We start from the raw sequence: 19,765 nt of genomic DNA on the forward strand, positions 1-19,765 counted from the left end.
TATAATTATAATATTTATAATAAGAAAATATTAATAATTATATAAATTTTAACAGAGTAATAAGCAGAACTAGAAGATTTATAATAATTAAAAAAATTTAGAATATTAATAAATTACTAGATTCTGGAATATTTTATAATTTTAAAAAAATTTAATATCTATTAGACTTACTAAATAAAGATTTTTTTTATTATTATTTTATAGTTTATTATTACTTAAAAAAAATAATATTCTGGCTGACTGTCTTACTGAGAAAAAATCTAGTATTAAAATATCTAAGAATTATTAATATTAAATATTATTAAAATTAAAATAATTAAAATTTAATATTATTCTAGTATTTTTATTTATATTTTTTATATCCAAGATTCTAGCTTCTGTAAAACTAATTTTTCAGATAATTAATTAAATATTTATTATTAATTATAGTTATTTATTATTAAAATCTCTTTAGGAGAAAGCACGACAGCTAAATAATAATTTATTTTTTAAAAAATAAATTATTATTATATTAAAATTAATTAATAATTTTGAATAAGAGAAATCTCTAAATCTAATTATTAAATAAAATTTATTATTAATTATTATTTATATATTTAGAATACACGAAGATATTAGCTTTTATAAAATAGTAATATTATTAAAATATCTAGAATAAAAATATCTGATATTATATAAATAATTATTTAATATATAAGAAAAAAAATATCTATTATAATCTTTCTTTAAATCTATTTTAATTTTTATTAATTTTATTATATTTTTAGTAATATATTTTAATAAAAATTTATTTCTTTCCGAAGAACCGCCATGGCTTCGATATTATTTTTATAATAATAAATTAATTTAGTAAATATATAATTTTTATTTTATATATTAAGTAAATATCTACTCAGAATATAATCTATTTATTTATAAATTAAGTATATATCTGGACTGGATTATCTGATATAATTATATCTGATCACGGGGGGCAGTTTACAGCTGATTTTTAAAATAAATTTTATAAAATTTTATAAATTAAATTAAAATTCTTTATTATATATTATTTTTAAATTAATAAATAAATAGAAATTATCAATTAATATATTACTCAGTAATTTATTCTATTTATTAATTATTTTTAGAATAATTAATTAGAATTATTATTTTTAATTAATTTTATAATTATATTTCTGTTATATGAATCAACGGGATTATTGCTATTTATAATAAAAAAAATATAAATTAAAAATATTATTTAATTAAATATTTTTTATAAAATTTTTACTATATGTAATTACTCAGGAGCAGGTACAGAAGTTTATTTATTAAATAAAATAAATATAATATTTTATATAAAATAATATATAAAAGACTTAAAATTAGTAAATTTAATAAATAAATTATTATTAATATCTAGATAATTATAATATCAGTAATAAAATTTTTATTAATATAAAAATTAGCACTGGGGCCAGCCCTTACAAAAACTTTTAAAAAATTAATATAAATTTATTTTAATTATTAATAAAATCAGAAATATATATAAAATTTATTTTTTAGAAAATATATATATACATCCAGTCTTTTATTCTGAAAAATTATATTTACAGAATTTATTAGAAATTCTATTTAGCCAGATCCAGAACGCCGCTATTTTTATTAAAATTAATAATTAGATAAAATAAAAGATTAAAAAAATTTTAGTTAATTATTTATATTATAGCTGTCTGTAATATAAAGTTAGATAACTTATATTAGATAAAGCAGATTATATATAATATTCTATTAAAAATTTTAAAAATATTTCTTTTTAATTATAAAATTATTATATAAAGAATTCTATCTGTTCTGATTCTTTTAAATAACTGCCGCAGTGGCTCGCTGCGGCCGAGGCTGATAAATTTATATTAAATTATAAGAATAATAATATTCTGCTAGCTGAGAATAACCAGTCTTAATAAAAAAAGTAATATAATAATAAGCAGTATTCAGAGATATATAACTAGATTATATAATATAATTTTATTTATTTTATTTATTTTACATTATTTATTTATTTTTATTATTTATATATATTCTTTTATACTTTCTACTTTTCCTCCTCATGTTCGATATTCTAGTCTAGATGCACTAAATAAGACATATTTGATCGGCTCTCACAGAATCAAGCGTTCATCACGACATCAATATTGATCTAGAACATGGTTTCAACATAAAATCCCGAATATTCCTGAAACAAATGATTGAGAAAGTTATACATTCACTAAAACAAAAAAATACATATAATAGAAAAGTGATTTATAATTGATATTCTATCTTGCAGATATTATTCTTTTTAGCTTCATTCACTAATGTTTTTATTATTTCGATTCCTGTAAGCCCTTTAGCTTTATACATTAATCCAATAATAGATTCTACTTCTCTATCAAAGCTATGGCTGCCATTATTATTATTTCCTGAGGTAGATCATAGCATATGACTGCTATCTACGAGTCACGTGACAAGACATGGGAGGCCGAGGTCTCACACTGAGTATATATGTGGGATTCTGGGGTCTGCAGCCTGCAAGTATCTCCGGGTAAATGATGGCCATAATTTTATTATGGTCTTGTTTTGAGGTTTTACCCCTAGAAGTCTCTCCAACTGGACCGTTCTACCCCATTTATCATTAGATGATTGATCCCTTATTTGAACTAGTCCTTTGATATAACCATAGCCAAATAATCTATATGCTGTACTGAGTTATAAGAATATGATTGATTTGCATTAAGTTCCGAGCCTGTCAGAGCTGAGCTGCCCCTATTTGCACAAGACAGATCCCAAGAATCTTACGGTAGGATTACTCAGCTAGGTATATGGTCGACTTTCCAGCAAGAACGGAGTAGTCTTGGTACAACGTGGCCTTTTGTAGGGGCTATTAACAACCTCCGGCTGCGACTTATGTATTCTTGGAGTCGCTGAAAACTGTCTGATTACGTTCTACTTGTCTATAGGACTCTCAAGTTCATCACTACCATTACAGACGCAGTAGTCCTATATCGTTTGGCTCTGCGCACACAAGGCAGACAGTCATGGTAGTCCATCTAGCCCCAATCGCCATGAATACTCTGAATTACGAAATATTGACTAAATACCCAGGCTCAAACACCTCAGCAAAGGAAGGCCAACGAAAGGTTTGCGAAGCAGGAATCTGCAAAGCGTGGTAAAGGCAAGACAGTTGCCAAGTCAAAGCAGACTCCAAGGTCGCCAGTGTCCACTGTGTGGGTGGGTATGTTGCGAAGTGCTTTACAGCCACCTCAGTCACCAATGCTAACATTAAAACAGCTATTCTCGCGTTCGTTGTCTGTGGAGGAATCTTCCTTGAGATCCTGGGGATCATACCGAAGCTTTGGTCAACGATGGTCGCAAGCATCAACCGCCTAATGCTCTGAGGCTATGGAGACTTTTAAGACTGTTTTAAGTTGCTTTCAAAACAGCGGCGGTGATACCATTGATGTACCCAACTGATATCCCAAGTCTCTTGTTTTGTTCCGCGTTCCTGTTTTGCGCGCTACCGAGGTTTTGGGTTCTTATTATTTGTCATGCCGTGAAAAGCGCAGGTCGCATGTGCGGAACCACAATTAGACACTACTATGGTGACTCCGTGAATTTCTTTCCCTTAATCTAAGATATATTGATTGATAGTTGTTCCTCAGGGAGATGTCATGACCCGTTGGTTCTTGGCCCTCTTCTTCTTCGGCTTGCGCTGGCCATTTCCATCTACAGCTAAATCATGCTTCTCTCCACTATCCCGAGAAACAGGGACCGTAGTCTTCTTTACCCGCTTCTTCTTTTTAACCAATGTTCCGTCGGAGGGGACTCCTGTTGGATGGACCCGCTCTGACTCCCTTTGCAATTCCAGTCGGAACCTTTCTACTTGCTGCATCGCCTTGGCCATTTCCGCATCATCCTCGGCCCTTGCGACGCTTTGGGTGTATCCTGATGATACCCCCTCTTCTCCCAAAGTGAGGCGTTGTAGACCGCTGGAATCCACTAACAGCGGTGACCGATTTAATTTATTAAGGGAGTTAGTGTCTTTGACACCAAGCTCCTCTTCGTGTCCAATCGTCTCATCCGGGATTACGTGATATCTTCTAAGTCGTGATCCGGCCGTGGACTGGGTCTCTTCAGGTAAGGGAGAAGACATGTGATCGCTGTGTCGTTCCCTCGTTTCATTCAATTTGAGATCAATGATCGGAATAGCGTCAATGTTTAGCTCGCCTTCGTCCGAGATCTGCAATTGGGGGCGGGATGGCTCAGATATAGCGGTCCACGCATCTTCGGTTCCAATGTAAAACGGGTCATCTCGAGTGCGCTCTTTTCGGTAGAGTTTACGCCTCACGAGAGCAGCCTGATCCCCAAAACGATCAACTCCGGCGGTTGCAAATGACGTCAGTTGCAAATCATCTGAAGTGCTGTCCATACCCTGCTTATCTGGTGCAGATGTCTCTCGACTATAGTAGTATTCATGGAATGGCAGTTTGCTCTCTTTGTCGAGAGGCATTCCGTGATCATGACTGAAAAGTTTCCAGAGATCTTTATTGAACGTCTGGTGTAAATGTAGCTCGCCTGGCGATTGAACTTTCTTCTGGGCATTAACAGAAACCGGGTTTAGCTCGAGGCCATCGAAAAGACTGGGAATCACCGAAGATAGCAAAAATGGGATATCGTGGGTATCTAGACTCGTTGAATGTGCGGCGTCTGCTGCTAATCGCATAATTTCTAGGAACTCGATGGCCCTTTCCTGCACATTCAAATCTGGATGCGCCCCCAGGGCTTCTAGGAAGTCGATAATTCGGGCCAGATTGAGTGCAATCTCGCTCCTTTTGCTCGAGCTCCAGTCTCCACCGCCACTGCAGAGTATTTGAGTGAAAATTTTTGGTATAGCTTGGACATACAGGGAAAGAGTCCTTGCTGGTAACGACACGTTGGACAGGTCTATTAACGAGTGAAGAGTCTGTCTAGGTGACGAGAGGTATTGAGCATACTCCCCGACGACCCATGCAAGGGGGCCTAGTGCACTGTTGTTCGACATTGGCACTCCGGCGAACAGGGTTTGCCTGTTGTCAGTAAGAACCAGAGACTCCGCAGCCCTAGTTGCTTCCATCCGAACTTCTCGAACACGGACAGCGATATTCCGTATCTCTGAACCAATTCGGTCCGTTATGTTACTCTGAGATAGGGTTTCTTGCTCTTTATGTGTAGCATTTGTCAAGAAGGTATCCTCGCTGTATGCCGGGAGAAGGGTTACCAACCGCATCAGCACGTCGACATACCATTCGAAGTCTGTCAGGTTTGAGTAATTGTCAGAGGAGCATATGTCTAATATGCGATGTAGGACCTGAACCCTGTATTCTGGCGGCAATATGAGTGGCGCCTTATTCGTCCATTCACTTTGCGGCTCATTAAGCTCCCATTCGGAGTACCCATCTCCAGGTTCAGAGTGGCTTCCCTTCTTGAGTGATTGGGAACCCATAAGCTGGGAAATCAGCCGACCAACGATGGATTGCAGGTTATCACTCGTGACCATTCTTGCTGCAAGCTCAAGTGCTTGGAGGCGGATGGATATATCGGCGTCATCTAAGCAATGCATTATCACATCCTGTTGCATTGACACTAGGCCTGGATATGTGAGCACAATCCTATTGAAGGCTAGGAGCGCCACATATTTGACTTGTGCTTCTCTGTTAGCCTCTTTCTTGGTTTAATCATTCTAAATTTTTTGTTCTTGAAGGCGCTCTCACGGTTTGGATCAGAGTCGGAGACCACCATGCCCCGAAGTTTGCCAACACACAAACTTGCAATTTCATCCTTTTCTTCGATTCCCGCATCGAAATCAAGTATACCTCCCTGAATCAAGCCATTGATGCACTCATAAAGTAATGACATGGCCGTAGTTGTTTGGATTATATTCACTAATGGACGGTGCAGCTTTCGCACCAATCGCGGTTCGAGTGGCGTCAAAGTCGCGAACTATGACTGTTAGGAATGTGATATAATCTAAGCACGAGGTCCAACGTACGAGCTTTATTATCTTTATGGCCATCCAATTGTTACCCCCATCTACCAGCAGCTCAAAGAATCTTGGGGCAAGTGGCAGAAAATCATGAGGCCTCCGCCACCCTAATTCACATACAACGTTGAGCACCGCCGTAGTAACGCTGGTGTCCTCTTCGTCATCCATCAGCCTTTCCTTGATCTTAGGCCATGCTAGTTTAAGTGCATCAGGGTAAGCTAAAGCGAGTCTATAGAGACATATAATAGCCTTCTTCCGCACCACAGCATGGGAGTGAGAAACTCGAGATAAGACGTCTGGAAGTAAAGATATTGAAAGGGATGTCGTTGCGATGTTTGGCAGTGTGATCAACGGAAGGGACATATTCGGTATGCTGTGAGAGACGAGATCCTGTAATATTCTAGTCAGCGGAAACGTGCTATTCGGTGAATGGGAGTTATGACCTTTTTTAAAAGGTTTGTTGCCAGCATCAGCACCTCTGTGTCAGGTCTGAAACTCTGGACTGCTCCGAGGTACCCAGCCCGTTTCTGTAGATACTTCGCGGACGACATGACCTCCAGAACATGAAACGAAGCCCACGACATGTCATAACCAAACATCTCCAGATATATTAATTTCAAGAGTGCCGTGGCCTTTTTGTCTACCAGGAGTAAGTTGTAAGCAAGCCGAGCTGAATGTATGTACGCACGTACCCATATCCTGCGATCTAATTTCGGTCTTGCATTCTCGCAAACTATCTTGTATGTATTCCTCCTCCGTTCCCTTGTGGTTCCGGAGACCTTTTATAAGATCATAGAGTGATTTTTCAAACCTGGTTTGACCCGAATTAGCGTTTATCATGAATATTGTAGAACGGGTGCTGACATTGTGCCTGGGCTGATATTGACGCTATAACCCCACTGGCATTTGTTAAGGCGTGTGAATAGTGGTTGAATTGTTCTAGATCAGTACCTGCAGACGTTGGGTTACGTATTATGGTAGGAGACACTGGGTATGCGAGGTCGGAGCGTCATATAACTAACCCAACGCTATACATTTCAAGTACAGAGTACTTGCGTATCTACGGAGCAGCTAGTTATCTAATACCTTGACTGGGCAGATAATATTCCCCCCTTACCAAAATTGGTTAGTTAGTCAACTGATAATTAACTGATTAGTTAACGTAGCTTCCAACCGACTCAGCTACCCGCCCGGGTCGGCCACCCAAGTAATGCCATACAAAAGATGCCCTTTTTTAGATCAAGCTATCTTCACCACCAGAATTCTATAGAAATTGAAATAGAGTATAGACCTGATTATATACATTATAGATAGGACTGTTAGTGTATTTTCTGATTTTTTTAATTGTGCGAAATATGGTAATGATAGAGTAAAACATTTAAGCTTCTGTGATAGTATAAATAGTAATTAAAAAGTTCTAAAATAGACCTAGAAGATATTACAGAGACTGATATATCTGTTCGAAACTTTGTAGATTCGTAGCTATTACAATTACTGGGATAAAACAACCTGGTAAATATGTCTTTCACATAGTACTACATGGCTGGCCAACCTGGGCGGGTGGCCCGACTTGGCCCAAGATGGGATGGGAACTGGTAGACTAGTCACTTAGTTACGTTACAGCAGTCTGGTAGCTGACTCATATCAACACTTGAGCCCTATTGGTTAGTTGAACCACCCCTGTACTACTACTACCATTAACTCAAGAAAGCGATACCTTGGCGGGTTGATTGATAACGCTGGACATCATGAGCACCACCTGGCGGCAATTGTCGAACCAAATCATTCCCTTCTCTGTGGTCAGCACATGAACAGATACTCCCTCAGATATTCCATTCGATCCTGACCTGTATATCCTCGTCTTACAAACAAGATCAGATACAGTTACTGTGGAACGTCGTGGTACTTCTAATACTGTCTAGCTACTTTCCCGCCAGCTCCATAACATGCAGACGACTCCTGAGTCCCATGTCGCGAATGGTTCGAGCTTGATAACCACTTTCCACCTGGCACAGAAGGCACCCCTCATACTTCAGCGTCAGTCTTCCAGTGTGGAAACATTCGCACCCTCATCGGTACGAGGGATTGAGAACTATGGTGTAGTAGAGCAATTATTGTTTTCATGCCTACAGTCGGGGGACGACAAATCTGCGCTACTTTGTACTGAGCAACTAGCAGCTCGATTTGGCGTGACTGATGAGAGAATACTTGGGTTGAGGGGCATGTATGAAGAAGCGGTCGCCGAGAATCGATCCAGTCTTGAAGAATGCTTGCAAACATATGACCTTGCGCTTTCCGAAAATCCCGTCAATTTGGTCCGTTCTTCCTGCCACTCAATAGACTCAATGCTAATATACAAGGAAGCCCGTACTCAAGCGTCGGATCGCGCTCCTACGCTCGCTGTCCAGGCCTGCGGATGCCATTTCTAGTCTCATCAAACTCCTGGACGCTGTCCCAACAGATGCGGAGGCTTGGTGTGAACTTGCAGATCTCTACTACTCTCAGGGGATGAGCTCACAGGCAGCTTTCTGTCTTGAGGAGGCCTTATTAATTGTGCCAAATTCTTGGAATGTATGAACAAAGGATCATGGGAAGGGCAGTGAGTGGAACGCTGATTCAATTTACCTTTAGATTCATGCGTTCCTCGGCGAAATCTTGTATTCGGGTGCCTGTGCTTCTGAAACAGGGGATTGCTCCCAGCTTTTGGAGGTGTCGATACATCATTTCTCCCGCAGCATAGAACTCTGCACTGATTATTTGCGGGGCTTCTACGGACTAGTCCTAGTAGGGTTCCCAATACTTCGCCTTGATGGATGTTAAAGACTGACGCTGAAGCAGGCAACGTCGCTCCTGGGGAGGAACAGACGTCTAAAGGATCGCTCTCGTGACCAATCACCGGTTCAAGCAAGCCTTCTTACTAACAGGCTCCTCGACGAGCTGACCCTTTTCGCAAGAAACAGACTCGATGAGATTGTGAGATCCCGATCTTCGGACCATCACTCTTGGAAGGGTAACCAAGGCGAGCTCATTGCGGCGAAGGAACTCCTTCACCGGCTCGACAATTTTCCCTTATAGGAGACATTGTTGGCTTATTCCCTTCTGCCACGTGCATCGGGTGTTTCATTTTGATCAATTACAATAATATTCTAGCTACCCGTCGAGCTCACAATAAGCAGTGCCCTAGAGCAAGTATGTAGGTGAACATTCTCCTTTTATATATAGTAACATTTCATTTGTTTTGCCTGTTTGTCTGTCCGACTGTCTGTTTTTTTTTCTTTTTGTTTGCTTTTATTTATTTATTTTTTTAAATTTCTTTTTTTACAAGCAGTTATGCTACCGTAAAGTGTACTAGTACAAAGTAAAGATCTGTAGTAGATCGGCATTCTGAATATTGCTTACAAAGGTTGCTGACATCAGGTCTAATATTGCCTATAACTAAGTCTTCCTATCTATCTTAACACTGTTACCTCGTTGTTGTTCATTATTCGCAGTTATTCTTGCCAATGTGTCTAGAGAGCGGATCCTCCTAGAATCTGAGGCATGACGGCGTTAGAATCGCTTTTCATTCCAACCGGTGGAGCTTGTCTTATGCTATCGGGCGCGTAAAACTTTCTGGCTTGTACTTTGTATGAAAGTCGCCGCCCGTAATCATGGGCCTATAGTGACTTAGTAGTCTAGTAGTACTGTGTAGGGCCGATCGAATCGCGCCGTCACACCTCTCAAGTACGGTAACTAGGCGTTACCAGGCATTCGAGTTGACTAGTGAGTCTTTGCGAACCTCCCATTCGACACAGACCTACTTGACGACGCATGCAATTCTGATCTCCCCTGCTTAGCTATCACTGTACCTGATGATTAAATATTCACTTCTTGGAGGTGTGTATACGATTGCTACATACACACACACCAGACTTAAACAGATACCAAAATCTCATACATAATCTAAGCTTTGAAGTTACTGGCACACACACACACACACACACACAAAGTGGGGATCTGTTGCACATAGCCTGACATTCTGGTGGGTAGCACTTACTCTGTTAGTCCTACCAGTATCATAAGTGGAGACCGTGTACGGAGTACAATACCTCAAATCGACATGGAATTGATTGGGCATTTGGGCAGCGGACTGGCTAACACCTGAAGGGAGAGGGCTGCCAGCTCAGTGCCTAATAGTACCTTAATAATGGCCGTGACGCCATGCAAAATAAAAACTTGTCCTCGATTTTATGTCTGGCTTGCCCAAAGGTCCACCAAAATACCAGTAGGCCCAAACATTTGATCTGATCGGGCCGTCAACTTTGCATTCTTCGTTATATTTTCCCCCGTGACAAGTTGTGTTTCGTCCCATCCCCGCTTCGTGCTTCCCTGCTGTCTCTCTTGGATTCACTGCGCTATATGCGAGACGCTCCCCTTCCATTTCGTTCTTATTTGCTTTGTTGTCTGGTGTCAGACTCGAAGTCCTGCTGTGCTCCGCAGCTGATGGGCACCCGATCCCACTAAATTTCAACCTTAAATCCAAGATCCAATTGCACTCCTGGGAAGTCTCATTTGGATGGTACTCGCCACTATCAGACATAAACAATGAATACTACTTTTATAATCCTGGGCCATTAAGAGTTAGGACATCTCATACAACTCAGGCTAGTCTGCAATTGCTCAACCCGCCATATACAACAGAGTCAACATATCTCGAGCCTGATTACCGCCTTTCAATCAACACTGGCACATTTTTGGATACCTTGAAGTATCCCACTTGATTCGCTGATATAGACTCATTGCAGTGTCCTGCACAAAAAGTGAATGCCAGAAGTGAGGGTGATGAAACGGGATCAAGGACTTCTTAGCATCAATCATGACGTGTGTCTCATCATGAATCTTGATAGTAACGCCGACTAACATACAAGCAGGCTCAATATCACCATTGGTCCTAGCCCCCACGGTTCAGACCGTTCCTCTATAACTGATGAAGAAGACTCTTCTGGGGTACAAGTATCTCCAATTTCCGATTCTGAAAGCCACGGATATAACGAATCTTATGAAGAATGGGCGCATCTCACATATCCCGATGAACTAAAGCCATCCGATTCAGCATCACGGCCCCGGACGTCACGTCATCCTCGCCCTCACAGTACGATACGAGGCCCGACCTCAACTGCAAGCCGCCGACACTCAGCGAGACGACATGTGGTACAGGAACGGGACGCGTACACCCGTCGTTCTCGCCGACATCCTTCGCCAGATTCGCCTGAAAGCGCCGACTCGGCGGATGAGTACGGAGGTCCTTATGGCCACACAGCACAAGAAAGACGATACTGGTCATCTATGCCTCAGGTTCCGGGTTACGCCCGCAGCTCGTCTCCTGGGCAGTCATACGTTTATCCGACCGGAGCTGGTATGCCCCACGGGCAATTCATGCACCCACCTGGTTTCCCCTCTCCATCAGACCAACTTGTAAGACTTGGCCATAATGGTCAAGCCCCGCAGCAGACGGCGTACCCTCACTCTGTATACGGGTATGGTGCTCAGTTACAGCAACCTCATGGCCCTCCCTTACCCCCGTTCTTCGTCCACGAGCATCATCCGGGTCATCATGCACACCAACTTCCGACAGCATCCCTTGGCCGAGGAGATGGTAACAACCCACCTCAGCGCGCAATGTCTCATATGTCCGCGCATGGTGCCCCTCCGTATGGTGGGCCACCTTTGAGCCCTCACGAACTGGTCCCTTATGGCCCAGGGGGTTATTACCCTTATAGGGAACCATATTCAATGGTTCCTGGGATGATCCCTCCGTACTTCAACCCCTATCCACGTGTGCCTTCTCCAAGTCAAGTCGAGTCGCCTGACTCGCCCGCCCCCGCCCCCGTTGATACAGTAAAAGATGAGGCTATCGCAAGGTTGGAGAAGTTGATAATGGAGGAACGGACTGAACGTGAGGCCCGGGAAGCCCGGGAAGCTGCTCGACAAGCCGCAATCGAGCAAGAGGCTGCCGAACAAGCCGCCAGGGAGGAACGTGCCGCATATGAAAAGAAGATAACAGAGGAGGCTGCAGCGCGAGCTAGAGCAGAGGCCGAGCAAAAAGCCGCCGAAGAAGCCGCAAAAGCAAAGCAAGAAGCGGAAGAAGCGGCGGCGGCGGCGGCGGCAGAAGCAGCGGCAGCAGCGACAGAGGCTGCGAACGCTGCAGCGGCAGAGGCAGTCGCCGCAGCGACAGCAGCTGCAGCCGCAGCCGCAAGCCCACCTCCTCCAGAGAAGAAGAAGCCTATAAAGTTCAAGGATGCTATTGGAAGGAAATTCAGTTTTCCTTTTGACTTATGCTGTACTTGGCAGGTAATGCCTATCCCGCCCCATGCATCGTCTGTCTTTGAAGATTGTATATCTGACTACAGTATCAATGAAGGGGATGGAAGAACTTATACGTCAAGCTTTTCTTCACATCGAGATAATCGGACCTCACGTTGCCGAGGGTCACTATGACTTGATAGGGCCCAATGGTGATATAATTCTTCCCCAGGTCTGGGAGACGGTCATTGAGCCCGACTGGACTATAACGATGCACATGTGGCCTATACCCGAGAAGCCAAAGACTCCCGAACCTGCCGCGCCGCCTGAACCTGTTCCTCAAGAGCCGCCCCCTCCCGAGGTTCCAGAAGCGCCTTCTGAGGAAGCTGTCATTGTACTTGAAGAGCCCAAAAAGAAGCCGGAGCCGGCAGGTACGAAACACACCCATCCCCATGTTATCTTATGCATGAAAATGGATTAACGCTCAATCATCGTCGCTTACATATGCTTGTTATGGTTTCATACATTTCACTAATCAATTTACAGGTTCTAAAAAATCACGCACCAAGGCCTCTGACCCCGGCCCACTTGCATTGTGGATGGTTGGTGGTAACCGCTTGCGTCTCAACAAGGCTTTAAAAACGGGAAAAAAGCCTAAAGCAGTCTATCACGGGATCTCTTGCCGTGTCATGTGAAGTTTCTCGGGTTTACAGTGTTGCACTCACATATTACAAATCAAAGACATCACGGATAGCGTATGTCGATTTGTGTATGCGGTCGGACTGGACTATCTTTCGAGGAAGCAGCTCCATCAGATTTGGGATATATTAACACTGGTATGTGTCAGATATTACACCGTGGCTCACGAAGTCTATAGATGCTAACCGGATCATTGTCTCATAGTACTTTGTGTGAAATGTGTTGTGAATCTCGAGCTTTCTTCACTCTTGTCTGCTTTAGACGGGGCATGGCTTTTCCTCTCGTTCATTCGAGATTGGTTTCTCATGCCCCTGGGGTTGGCTGATGACAATCAACCCTTTATGTTCTTCATGCCTCCTTCCTTCCCCCCAGCCTTTCTCTTTCCTTGTCTACTTCGGCAGTAACCTGCTATCCGTGTCTTTGTCTGAGAACTCCACCATCCGGTGTTTCTTATATCGAATACGAACATGTACATATACCCATAGAGTATTGCTTGTGCCCGAGTGTTTATATAACATGTCTATCTATTTACCAGTCCTTCCAATCTCCCCACAAGCCACTGCATCTTACGAGTGTCTAGATGCAATACAGACCAAAACAGTGAAGGGCGCCGGGTATTCCGATATCTAAACATAATCCCAGATACAGCCCTATAAATGAAATTCATAAAATATGTCACTCGGGTGTAAGCGGCCTCCAATTCAGATTATCACTAATGTTCCCCCCAAGAAGGTCTTGCATATTCGCATTTGGTTCTTTCGGGGGTTCAATGCTGACACTAGGAGAATCCAGGTCTCTTCGCCTTTGCTCGAAAACGTATTGGTCATCTGTGAGCCATTTTGCCTTGGAAGAGTTCCTGTTCTCCAAGAAAGACATCTTGGAAATGGCCCGTGGTGGCAACGGAGGATTTTCCGCATTGATTTTGCTGTCGCTTTCGGCAAGTGAAGGGGTAGGACTCCAATTAGCAGGACCGTCGCATGAGAAGGGATTCGAGTCGCGATGGACATTTAGCATATAATTCTTGGCCGGAGGGACCAACTGTGACTTCACAGGGATGCCTTTAACATGTAGATTAGTACACGTATTCGAAGAACGGCCAAAGCTTGATGGGCACGTGATATGACTTTGTGATCCAACATACCATTGTTCAACCACCATTTATATTGCTCAGAGCTAGCAGGTGGAAGCTCCGAAGCAATGCGCTCAAATGCCATCAACTCACCTCCCACTTTTTGTACCTGAGTCGTCATGTCCCCGAGCCTGAGATTGTTTTGTCGTTCATTGTATAGGGATTGCTGGATTCTGCTCTTTCGGGCCTCATCGACAACATTGATTGTGCATGTAAACATAGCCCAGACTGGGCGGTGATCCGAAATCCGGAGATCCGCAGAGCCATAATTTATCTGTCGGAGATTGGTTCCTCGCCAGAGAATCCGGTCACACCATGCGGGAATACGCGCCTTTTCCCTATAAGCGCTTAGCTACCTGTCGCACTTCAATATATCGTGAATAGGGCTCTTACGAGGTATCATAGTCATTGCTGCCGATATTATATTTGTAAGTCGGCGGGAAGCTAATAGGCCCTTCCGTGTAGAATTGGAAAGCCCTACCCGCCACCATCTGTAAATTCAACTGCGCTTTGTCAATCATGTTCCACAGGCCTTGCAGGAGAAGCACAAACCTGATCATTGTCGTACAGCGTCTGAAAATCTTGTTGCTGCACAAGTTCCCTCGCTTTCTGATTACTAAGACCGATGCGATAATTGAAGTCCCCTAGCCATATGACTGCATCATGGTCCTCGATTGATCTGTTCCTCAAAAACCTCAGACCGCGAAGAATAGTCTCATAATCTCTATTCCTCTCGTCGTAGTTCGCAAACCCAGCCGCAAGATGGGCGGTAACGAAGCAAAGTCGAGTGTTAGAATATTCAAAGCGGATGGCACAGCCTCCTTTATTACCAGCCATTCCCGAAAGGCCCGTCTATGCAGGTCAGCTGGATTGTCTCACATAGTATTGGTAAACCTACCTTTTTAACGTTTCCCTCGACATTTTTTATATCGCTTAAAGCATCTTCTCTCGCATATATCATCAAAGCAGAGCCTACAAGTTGGCCACTTCGCAAGAGGACATACTTGGGAGTTCCCTTGGAATCTGCACGTTTGTTAAGGCAGGTGTGTACCGCAATCTCCCACGCCTTGCGGGTAGTAGGGTCCGTTGACATTATCTGCTGTGGACTTAAGGTGACGATTTCTTGAAAGCCGACGGCGTATATCAGTGGATCCTCGGCCTGAGAATCGCACTCTGGGAATAACCATGCCTTTAAATCACCATCGGGTCCCTCATGTCGCCCATTGACATTAAATGTTCCCGTCCAGACTGTGACAGGTCTAGAATAAGAGAATTCCTCAGAACGTTGACTTAGTTCCTCTAACACGAGATCATTGACCGGGTCATGAAGATGCACTGGGACTTGGTCTGTCAACCGTCCCAATAGAAGATCAATTGTGTTTTGACGGGCCTTGTCGGTGAAGTTATTGACATATATCCGGGTAGCTGTTTTGCGCGCATCGGCGAGTGCCCCAGCAATGGACATTTTCCCGTGTCTTGTGAATGAGCTTTTCAGAGCACCGGTTCCGGCATACATTTTTGATAGCGCATCTCCATTATCCGCCCAGAGAGTCGAGTGCCGCAGTTGTAAATCGGGGCTTATCCCTCCCCCTTGTTGACTGAAGAAGATCTCAAGAGCCATCGAACTGATGATTGTTTGTACTAGGTTAGTCCTATCGAGGCAATCCAGGCAATTTGTTCTGAAAACCCCTTCTTGTTGGAGGATTACAGGAGAACTTCTTGACGCATGGTGCTTGTCATATAGAGCTACCGGTCCAGTTTCGCCAGACTGAAAATATGCAAACCCTTGTAGAGAATGGAAGATTTCCTGCCTTATCTGAGCGCTAGCTCCATATCCCAATGGCCCCCGCGCTTCCGCGTGGAAATCAAACTCTGTTACCTGCAGCAGAGTGTGATCCGACGAATGCTTATTGAGTGGGCTATTCTTTAAGTGGTCCCGGAACCTTGCTGTGAGACTAATTTCTCCGGGCTTTAATTCACTGAGAAGGTTAACCACATGAATTGCTCCATAATCCAGTTCAAGGGACCTAAAATGTTTATCGAAGGCATGCTTCGTTGCCTCAACAGATCTGGTTATCTCAATCTTTTGCTGTCCTGGAAGAAAGCCCGAGGCCTGCTCCCAGAATATAGGTACTGAGCCACGAACCTGAACATAGGAAAAAACAATGTCAGGTGGAATCCAGAGTATTGTCTCTGTTTCAACGAAATTGGCGACGTGACCATCGTCATCGATTCCTCGTGAATTAAATCTCGTACCAGCACGCCGAGACGACTGGCGCGATATTATTGTTAGTGAAGACGGAAGGTGAGTTTTGCGGGCACCAGGCAAAAGTTGAGCAGAGGCAGGAACAGTTAATGTTCCACAGAATCCCCGTATGACGCACGTCAGGATCTGAGAAGAGTCGAGATGCTGCTTTTCAACTGAAGACAGTTGATTTCTGAAAAGAAGAAGTGGGTGTATCATGTACGAATTCCACAGCATGTCTTGATCGAGAGACTCTATGTCGAAGATTCCCGTTTCGTCTGAGCTAAAATTCATCAGTTATGGTGCTATTTAACAAGTATATGTTAACTCACCGGTCCTGCAATCGATCAGTAAGATTGAACTCACAGCTGTAGTAGAAGCTACCGTCACTTAAGAGCTTCTTTAGCGCTAGGAAAGGAAAGTCTGGATTCGTCTCTTTGCTTTCAAAGTTGAAGTCATGGTCGAGGTCCTGACCGGCAATGGAGGACTCCGATTCGTAATCATGTCTGTCTTCGTATTTCGAATGATTTAGGCAGACTTCCCTTTCAGGTCAATTTTTGCACGACTGTGACCAACAGGCCTCTGGGAGGCTTACAGAAATCCACACTGTTTATTCTCAGGACAGTCTCTCCAGGTCTGATGGATGCGGCCTTGGAGGAGCCAGTGACCACGCACAGAAAAACCTCATCGTCTAGTGTAACCAGCCCAAGGGTCCCATATCCATCACCAATGACCCTATAGCCTTTCAGGTCCACAGACGATAATGGAGCAAATTCAACCAAGCATCGCGGCGTAGTCTTAAGATGAGACGCAGTGTTGGCTTCCGCTCCTGCCGAGCTATAGCGAAAGATAAGTACGTCTTCGGATGTGGCTAATGCAATAGTACGATATGGATAGTTTTGAGTATAAATGCGTAAACCGGACATTGTTAAAGTATGACTGGATCCTCGGTCCTCATGATGGAGCAGCTTACGTCCAGGTTGCAGCACACGCTTCGGTTGGCACTCTCAATGCTTGGCGCTTGCTACAAACATTGCGGCGCAGTCATTAGTTTGGCATGAGCGAGGGCTAGCAAGGAGTGTAGGAAGTACAGGAATAATGCGACTTTTGCATCGAAATTACATCGGTATTCTGACCGAATCTTGCTACTTTTAGGTGACGCAGAATCTATACTGATACGGTTGCAATAACCAACAGATTTCTACATAGAGCGTAAACTGACAGGATGAATTCAGTTGCTACTGGAGGCCATATGCTATTCTACACATCATGGGTCCCAGTAACTTCAGACAAACAGCAATCTCGACGATTTGCCTCAAAAAATTTGGGGATCTGAGAATCCTTGTGACACTTGTGACTTCGACTCCTGTTCGAGACGCGAATGTGAATTTGGAAGGGACCCCGCAGTATCCATTTGCCCCGAGTCGAGACCGTCTTCAACTCCAAACAAAGTAAGCGGTCACAGTAGGCCGTCGGAGGAAATTTTCCGGGTTTCTTCTCGATCATTATCGAAGTCATGACTTCTCTATTTTACTCCCGTTGATTACAATTCTTGCCCTCAATTTTACGTTTTCGCTTAATTTTGCATGATTTCTGGCGATAGAAAGGGGAGCGAAAGTGAATCAAGGGGGAATTCAAAGAACAAAGGCCAGAAAAGTAATAGGGATTAGATCTACCTACCAAAAGTGGGAAAAGGCAGTGGAAAGCGCGAAGGGCACTTTCACTTCTTTGTGGAAACTTTGATATCGCTGCCATCTATTACAGCAAATGGGACTTGCAGCACCTCGCAAGTAAGTTTCCACGGCTAACATCATTACATCCTTCACTATCCACCATTTGCGGTATTCTGACCAGGCAGTGACCTAGGAAAATCAAAATTTCTCATGACCCTAACAATACCAATTGGTCACGGTCAACAAGCGGTTTTGGGCATAAGATCTTGAGCTCCCAGGGATGGACACCCGGGAGCTTCTTGGGGGCACGCAATGCCGCACATGCTGAAATGTTTACCGCAGCGAGTGCATCTCATATCAAGGTTGTCTTGAAGGATGATACACTGGGCCTAGGGGCGCGACCTAAGCGTGATCCTTTAAATGAGCCCACTGGTCTTGATGCATTCAAAGGACTCCTTGGCCGGCTAAACGGCAAGTCAGACGCGGATTTGCAGGTCGAGCAGCAAAAGCGCGACAACGTAAAATTGGCTCGATATGCTGCCACGAAGTGGCAAGCAGTCACATTCATAAGTGGTGGCTTACTAGCTCAGGAAAAAACCACCCCCATTGTTACTGAGGAGCCACAAGGAATCCACAAAGACAAGCAAGAGGACAAACTGTCTGCTACGGTACCTGGACCTGACTCTGACGGCGTTGAGGGGTCAGATAACATTGGAGGCCAAAGTGATCAAAGCATCAAAAAGAAGAAATCGAAGTCCAAGAACCATCGGGAGAAGAAGGATAGAAAAAGAAAGCATACTGAAGAGCCTGAGTCCACGGACTCCGGAAATACGAACAAGAGGTCAACAGAGAAAAAGAGTAAGGCAACTAGGGATGATGAAGAAAGCTCTTCAACAACTTCCAAAGGTCTGTCGAGGGAGCGCCGTCCGATGGGGAGACATGTTTTTAGAGGCCGACATATTGCGCAGAAGAAAGCGGCTCTCATGGACGAGAAGTCCCTCAACGAGGTGAGAAGGAAATACTTCGATGTTGAAATCCCAGATCGCAGAAGCTAATATGTTACAGATATTCATGGTCAAATCATAGTGCTACATATCTCTCTCTCATGACATACCCTAGACTTATAGACATCGATATACTCCTTGCTGGTTTGGTTTGGTTTTTCGTACAGTCATCTATATCGACTCTTGGCCCACGTATACTTGCACGTAATACATTTAGGTAGACTGGTGTCATTTGGCGATTCAGGCCCAGTGCTGTGTCGTTGTAGTTTATGAGGCGTTGGGTTCGCTTCAAGCAAATATGTTGTACCAGAATATATAGTCTCGGCGACTGTACAATTTTTTTTGGAGGGGGGTCTTATCTTTTCTTTTCTCCTTCTATCTCTTTTTGGCGCGGGAGTCTAACATGCGCATACTTTCTACGGAGTATTATCTATCCGTTCCTCATCCGGATGTAACACTCATTTTACCTTGATTGTTATATGAAACACGTAAGAAAATGAACCTCTCTTTAAGATGCTATGGGCAGAGGATATATCTATTGGATTATTAAGATGGTTGCAAAGACACAGATGCAAGGAAGCCGATGGAACCACGGAGTATACAGTAGATAGTAGATAGCCAATTCAACCTGAACATCACCGTACTGGTCCGAATCGCTATACACAGTAAGGGAAAATGACGTGGGTGCCCACA

The 19,765-nt window shown here is 43.2% G+C and overlaps 7 protein-coding genes across 7 annotated transcripts; 5 read left to right on the forward strand and 2 right to left on the reverse strand.

Annotated features, from left to right (window-relative positions):
- Positions 1-2,424: 2,424 nt before the first annotated feature.
- BDQ94DRAFT_151905 (RAMP4 family protein) lies at positions 2,425-3,646 on the forward strand. The gene is made up of 3 exons (XM_026767845.1): positions 2,425-3,059; positions 3,124-3,253; positions 3,310-3,646. The coding sequence occupies exons 1-3, from the start codon at positions 3,057-3,059 to the stop codon at positions 3,414-3,416; spliced, it is 240 nt and encodes a 79-aa protein (XP_026621427.1). The 5' UTR covers positions 2,425-3,056; the 3' UTR covers positions 3,417-3,646.
- Positions 3,537-7,082, reverse strand: BDQ94DRAFT_96842 (putative AP-3 complex subunit delta). The gene is made up of 6 exons (XM_026776944.1): positions 6,905-7,082; positions 6,733-6,851; positions 6,484-6,680; positions 6,047-6,430; positions 5,769-5,997; positions 3,537-5,697 (listed from the first exon to the last, which is right to left on the reverse strand). Coding segments are annotated over exons 1-6 (2,952 nt in total). The 5' UTR covers positions 6,907-7,082; the 3' UTR covers positions 3,537-3,676.
- Positions 7,083-7,790: 708 nt separating this feature from the next.
- BDQ94DRAFT_151908 (uncharacterized protein) lies at positions 7,791-9,383 on the forward strand. Its single transcript, XM_026767846.1, has 4 exons — positions 7,791-8,355; positions 8,405-8,611; positions 8,672-8,824; positions 8,879-9,383. The coding sequence occupies exons 1-4, from the start codon at positions 7,987-7,989 to the stop codon at positions 9,113-9,115; spliced, it is 966 nt and encodes a 321-aa protein (XP_026621429.1). The 5' UTR covers positions 7,791-7,986; the 3' UTR covers positions 9,116-9,383.
- An 882-nt stretch (positions 9,384-10,265) lies between these two features.
- On the forward strand, positions 10,266-13,537 carry BDQ94DRAFT_151916 (uncharacterized protein). Its single transcript, XM_026767847.1, has 4 exons — positions 10,266-10,900; positions 10,951-12,370; positions 12,441-12,753; positions 12,869-13,537. Exons 1-4 carry the CDS (start codon positions 10,896-10,898, stop codon positions 13,015-13,017), a joined length of 1,887 nt encoding a protein of 628 aa, XP_026621430.1. The 5' UTR covers positions 10,266-10,895; the 3' UTR covers positions 13,018-13,537.
- BDQ94DRAFT_151917 (SacI domain and endonuclease/exonuclease/phosphatase family protein) lies at positions 13,538-17,382 on the reverse strand. The gene is made up of 7 exons (XM_026767848.1): positions 16,991-17,382; positions 16,728-16,932; positions 15,049-16,678; positions 14,703-15,002; positions 14,544-14,653; positions 14,163-14,488; positions 13,538-14,079 (listed from the first exon to the last, which is right to left on the reverse strand). Exons 1-7 carry the CDS (start codon positions 17,319-17,321, stop codon positions 13,697-13,699), a joined length of 3,285 nt encoding a protein of 1,094 aa, XP_026621431.1. The 5' UTR covers positions 17,322-17,382; the 3' UTR covers positions 13,538-13,696.
- A 532-nt stretch (positions 17,383-17,914) lies between these two features.
- pxr1 (telomerase inhibitor/ribosome biogenesis protein PXR1) lies at positions 17,915-19,716 on the forward strand. Its single transcript, XM_026767849.1, has 3 exons — positions 17,915-18,185; positions 18,262-19,075; positions 19,134-19,716. The coding sequence occupies exons 1-3, from the start codon at positions 18,163-18,165 to the stop codon at positions 19,152-19,154; spliced, it is 858 nt and encodes a 285-aa protein (XP_026621432.1). The 5' UTR covers positions 17,915-18,162; the 3' UTR covers positions 19,155-19,716.
- On the forward strand, positions 19,233-19,564 carry BDQ94DRAFT_96920 (uncharacterized protein). The gene has a single exon (XM_026776945.1). It carries the CDS (start codon positions 19,342-19,344, stop codon positions 19,525-19,527), a length of 186 nt encoding a protein of 61 aa, XP_026621433.1. The 5' UTR covers positions 19,233-19,341; the 3' UTR covers positions 19,528-19,564.
- Positions 19,717-19,765: the final 49 nt, after the last annotated feature.

This window comes from Aspergillus welwitschiae, assembly GCF_003344945.1.
Source record: "Aspergillus welwitschiae strain CBS 139.54b unplaced genomic scaffold BDQ94scaffold_45, whole genome shotgun sequence".
NCBI lineage: Eukaryota > Fungi > Ascomycota > Eurotiomycetes > Eurotiales > Aspergillaceae > Aspergillus > Aspergillus welwitschiae.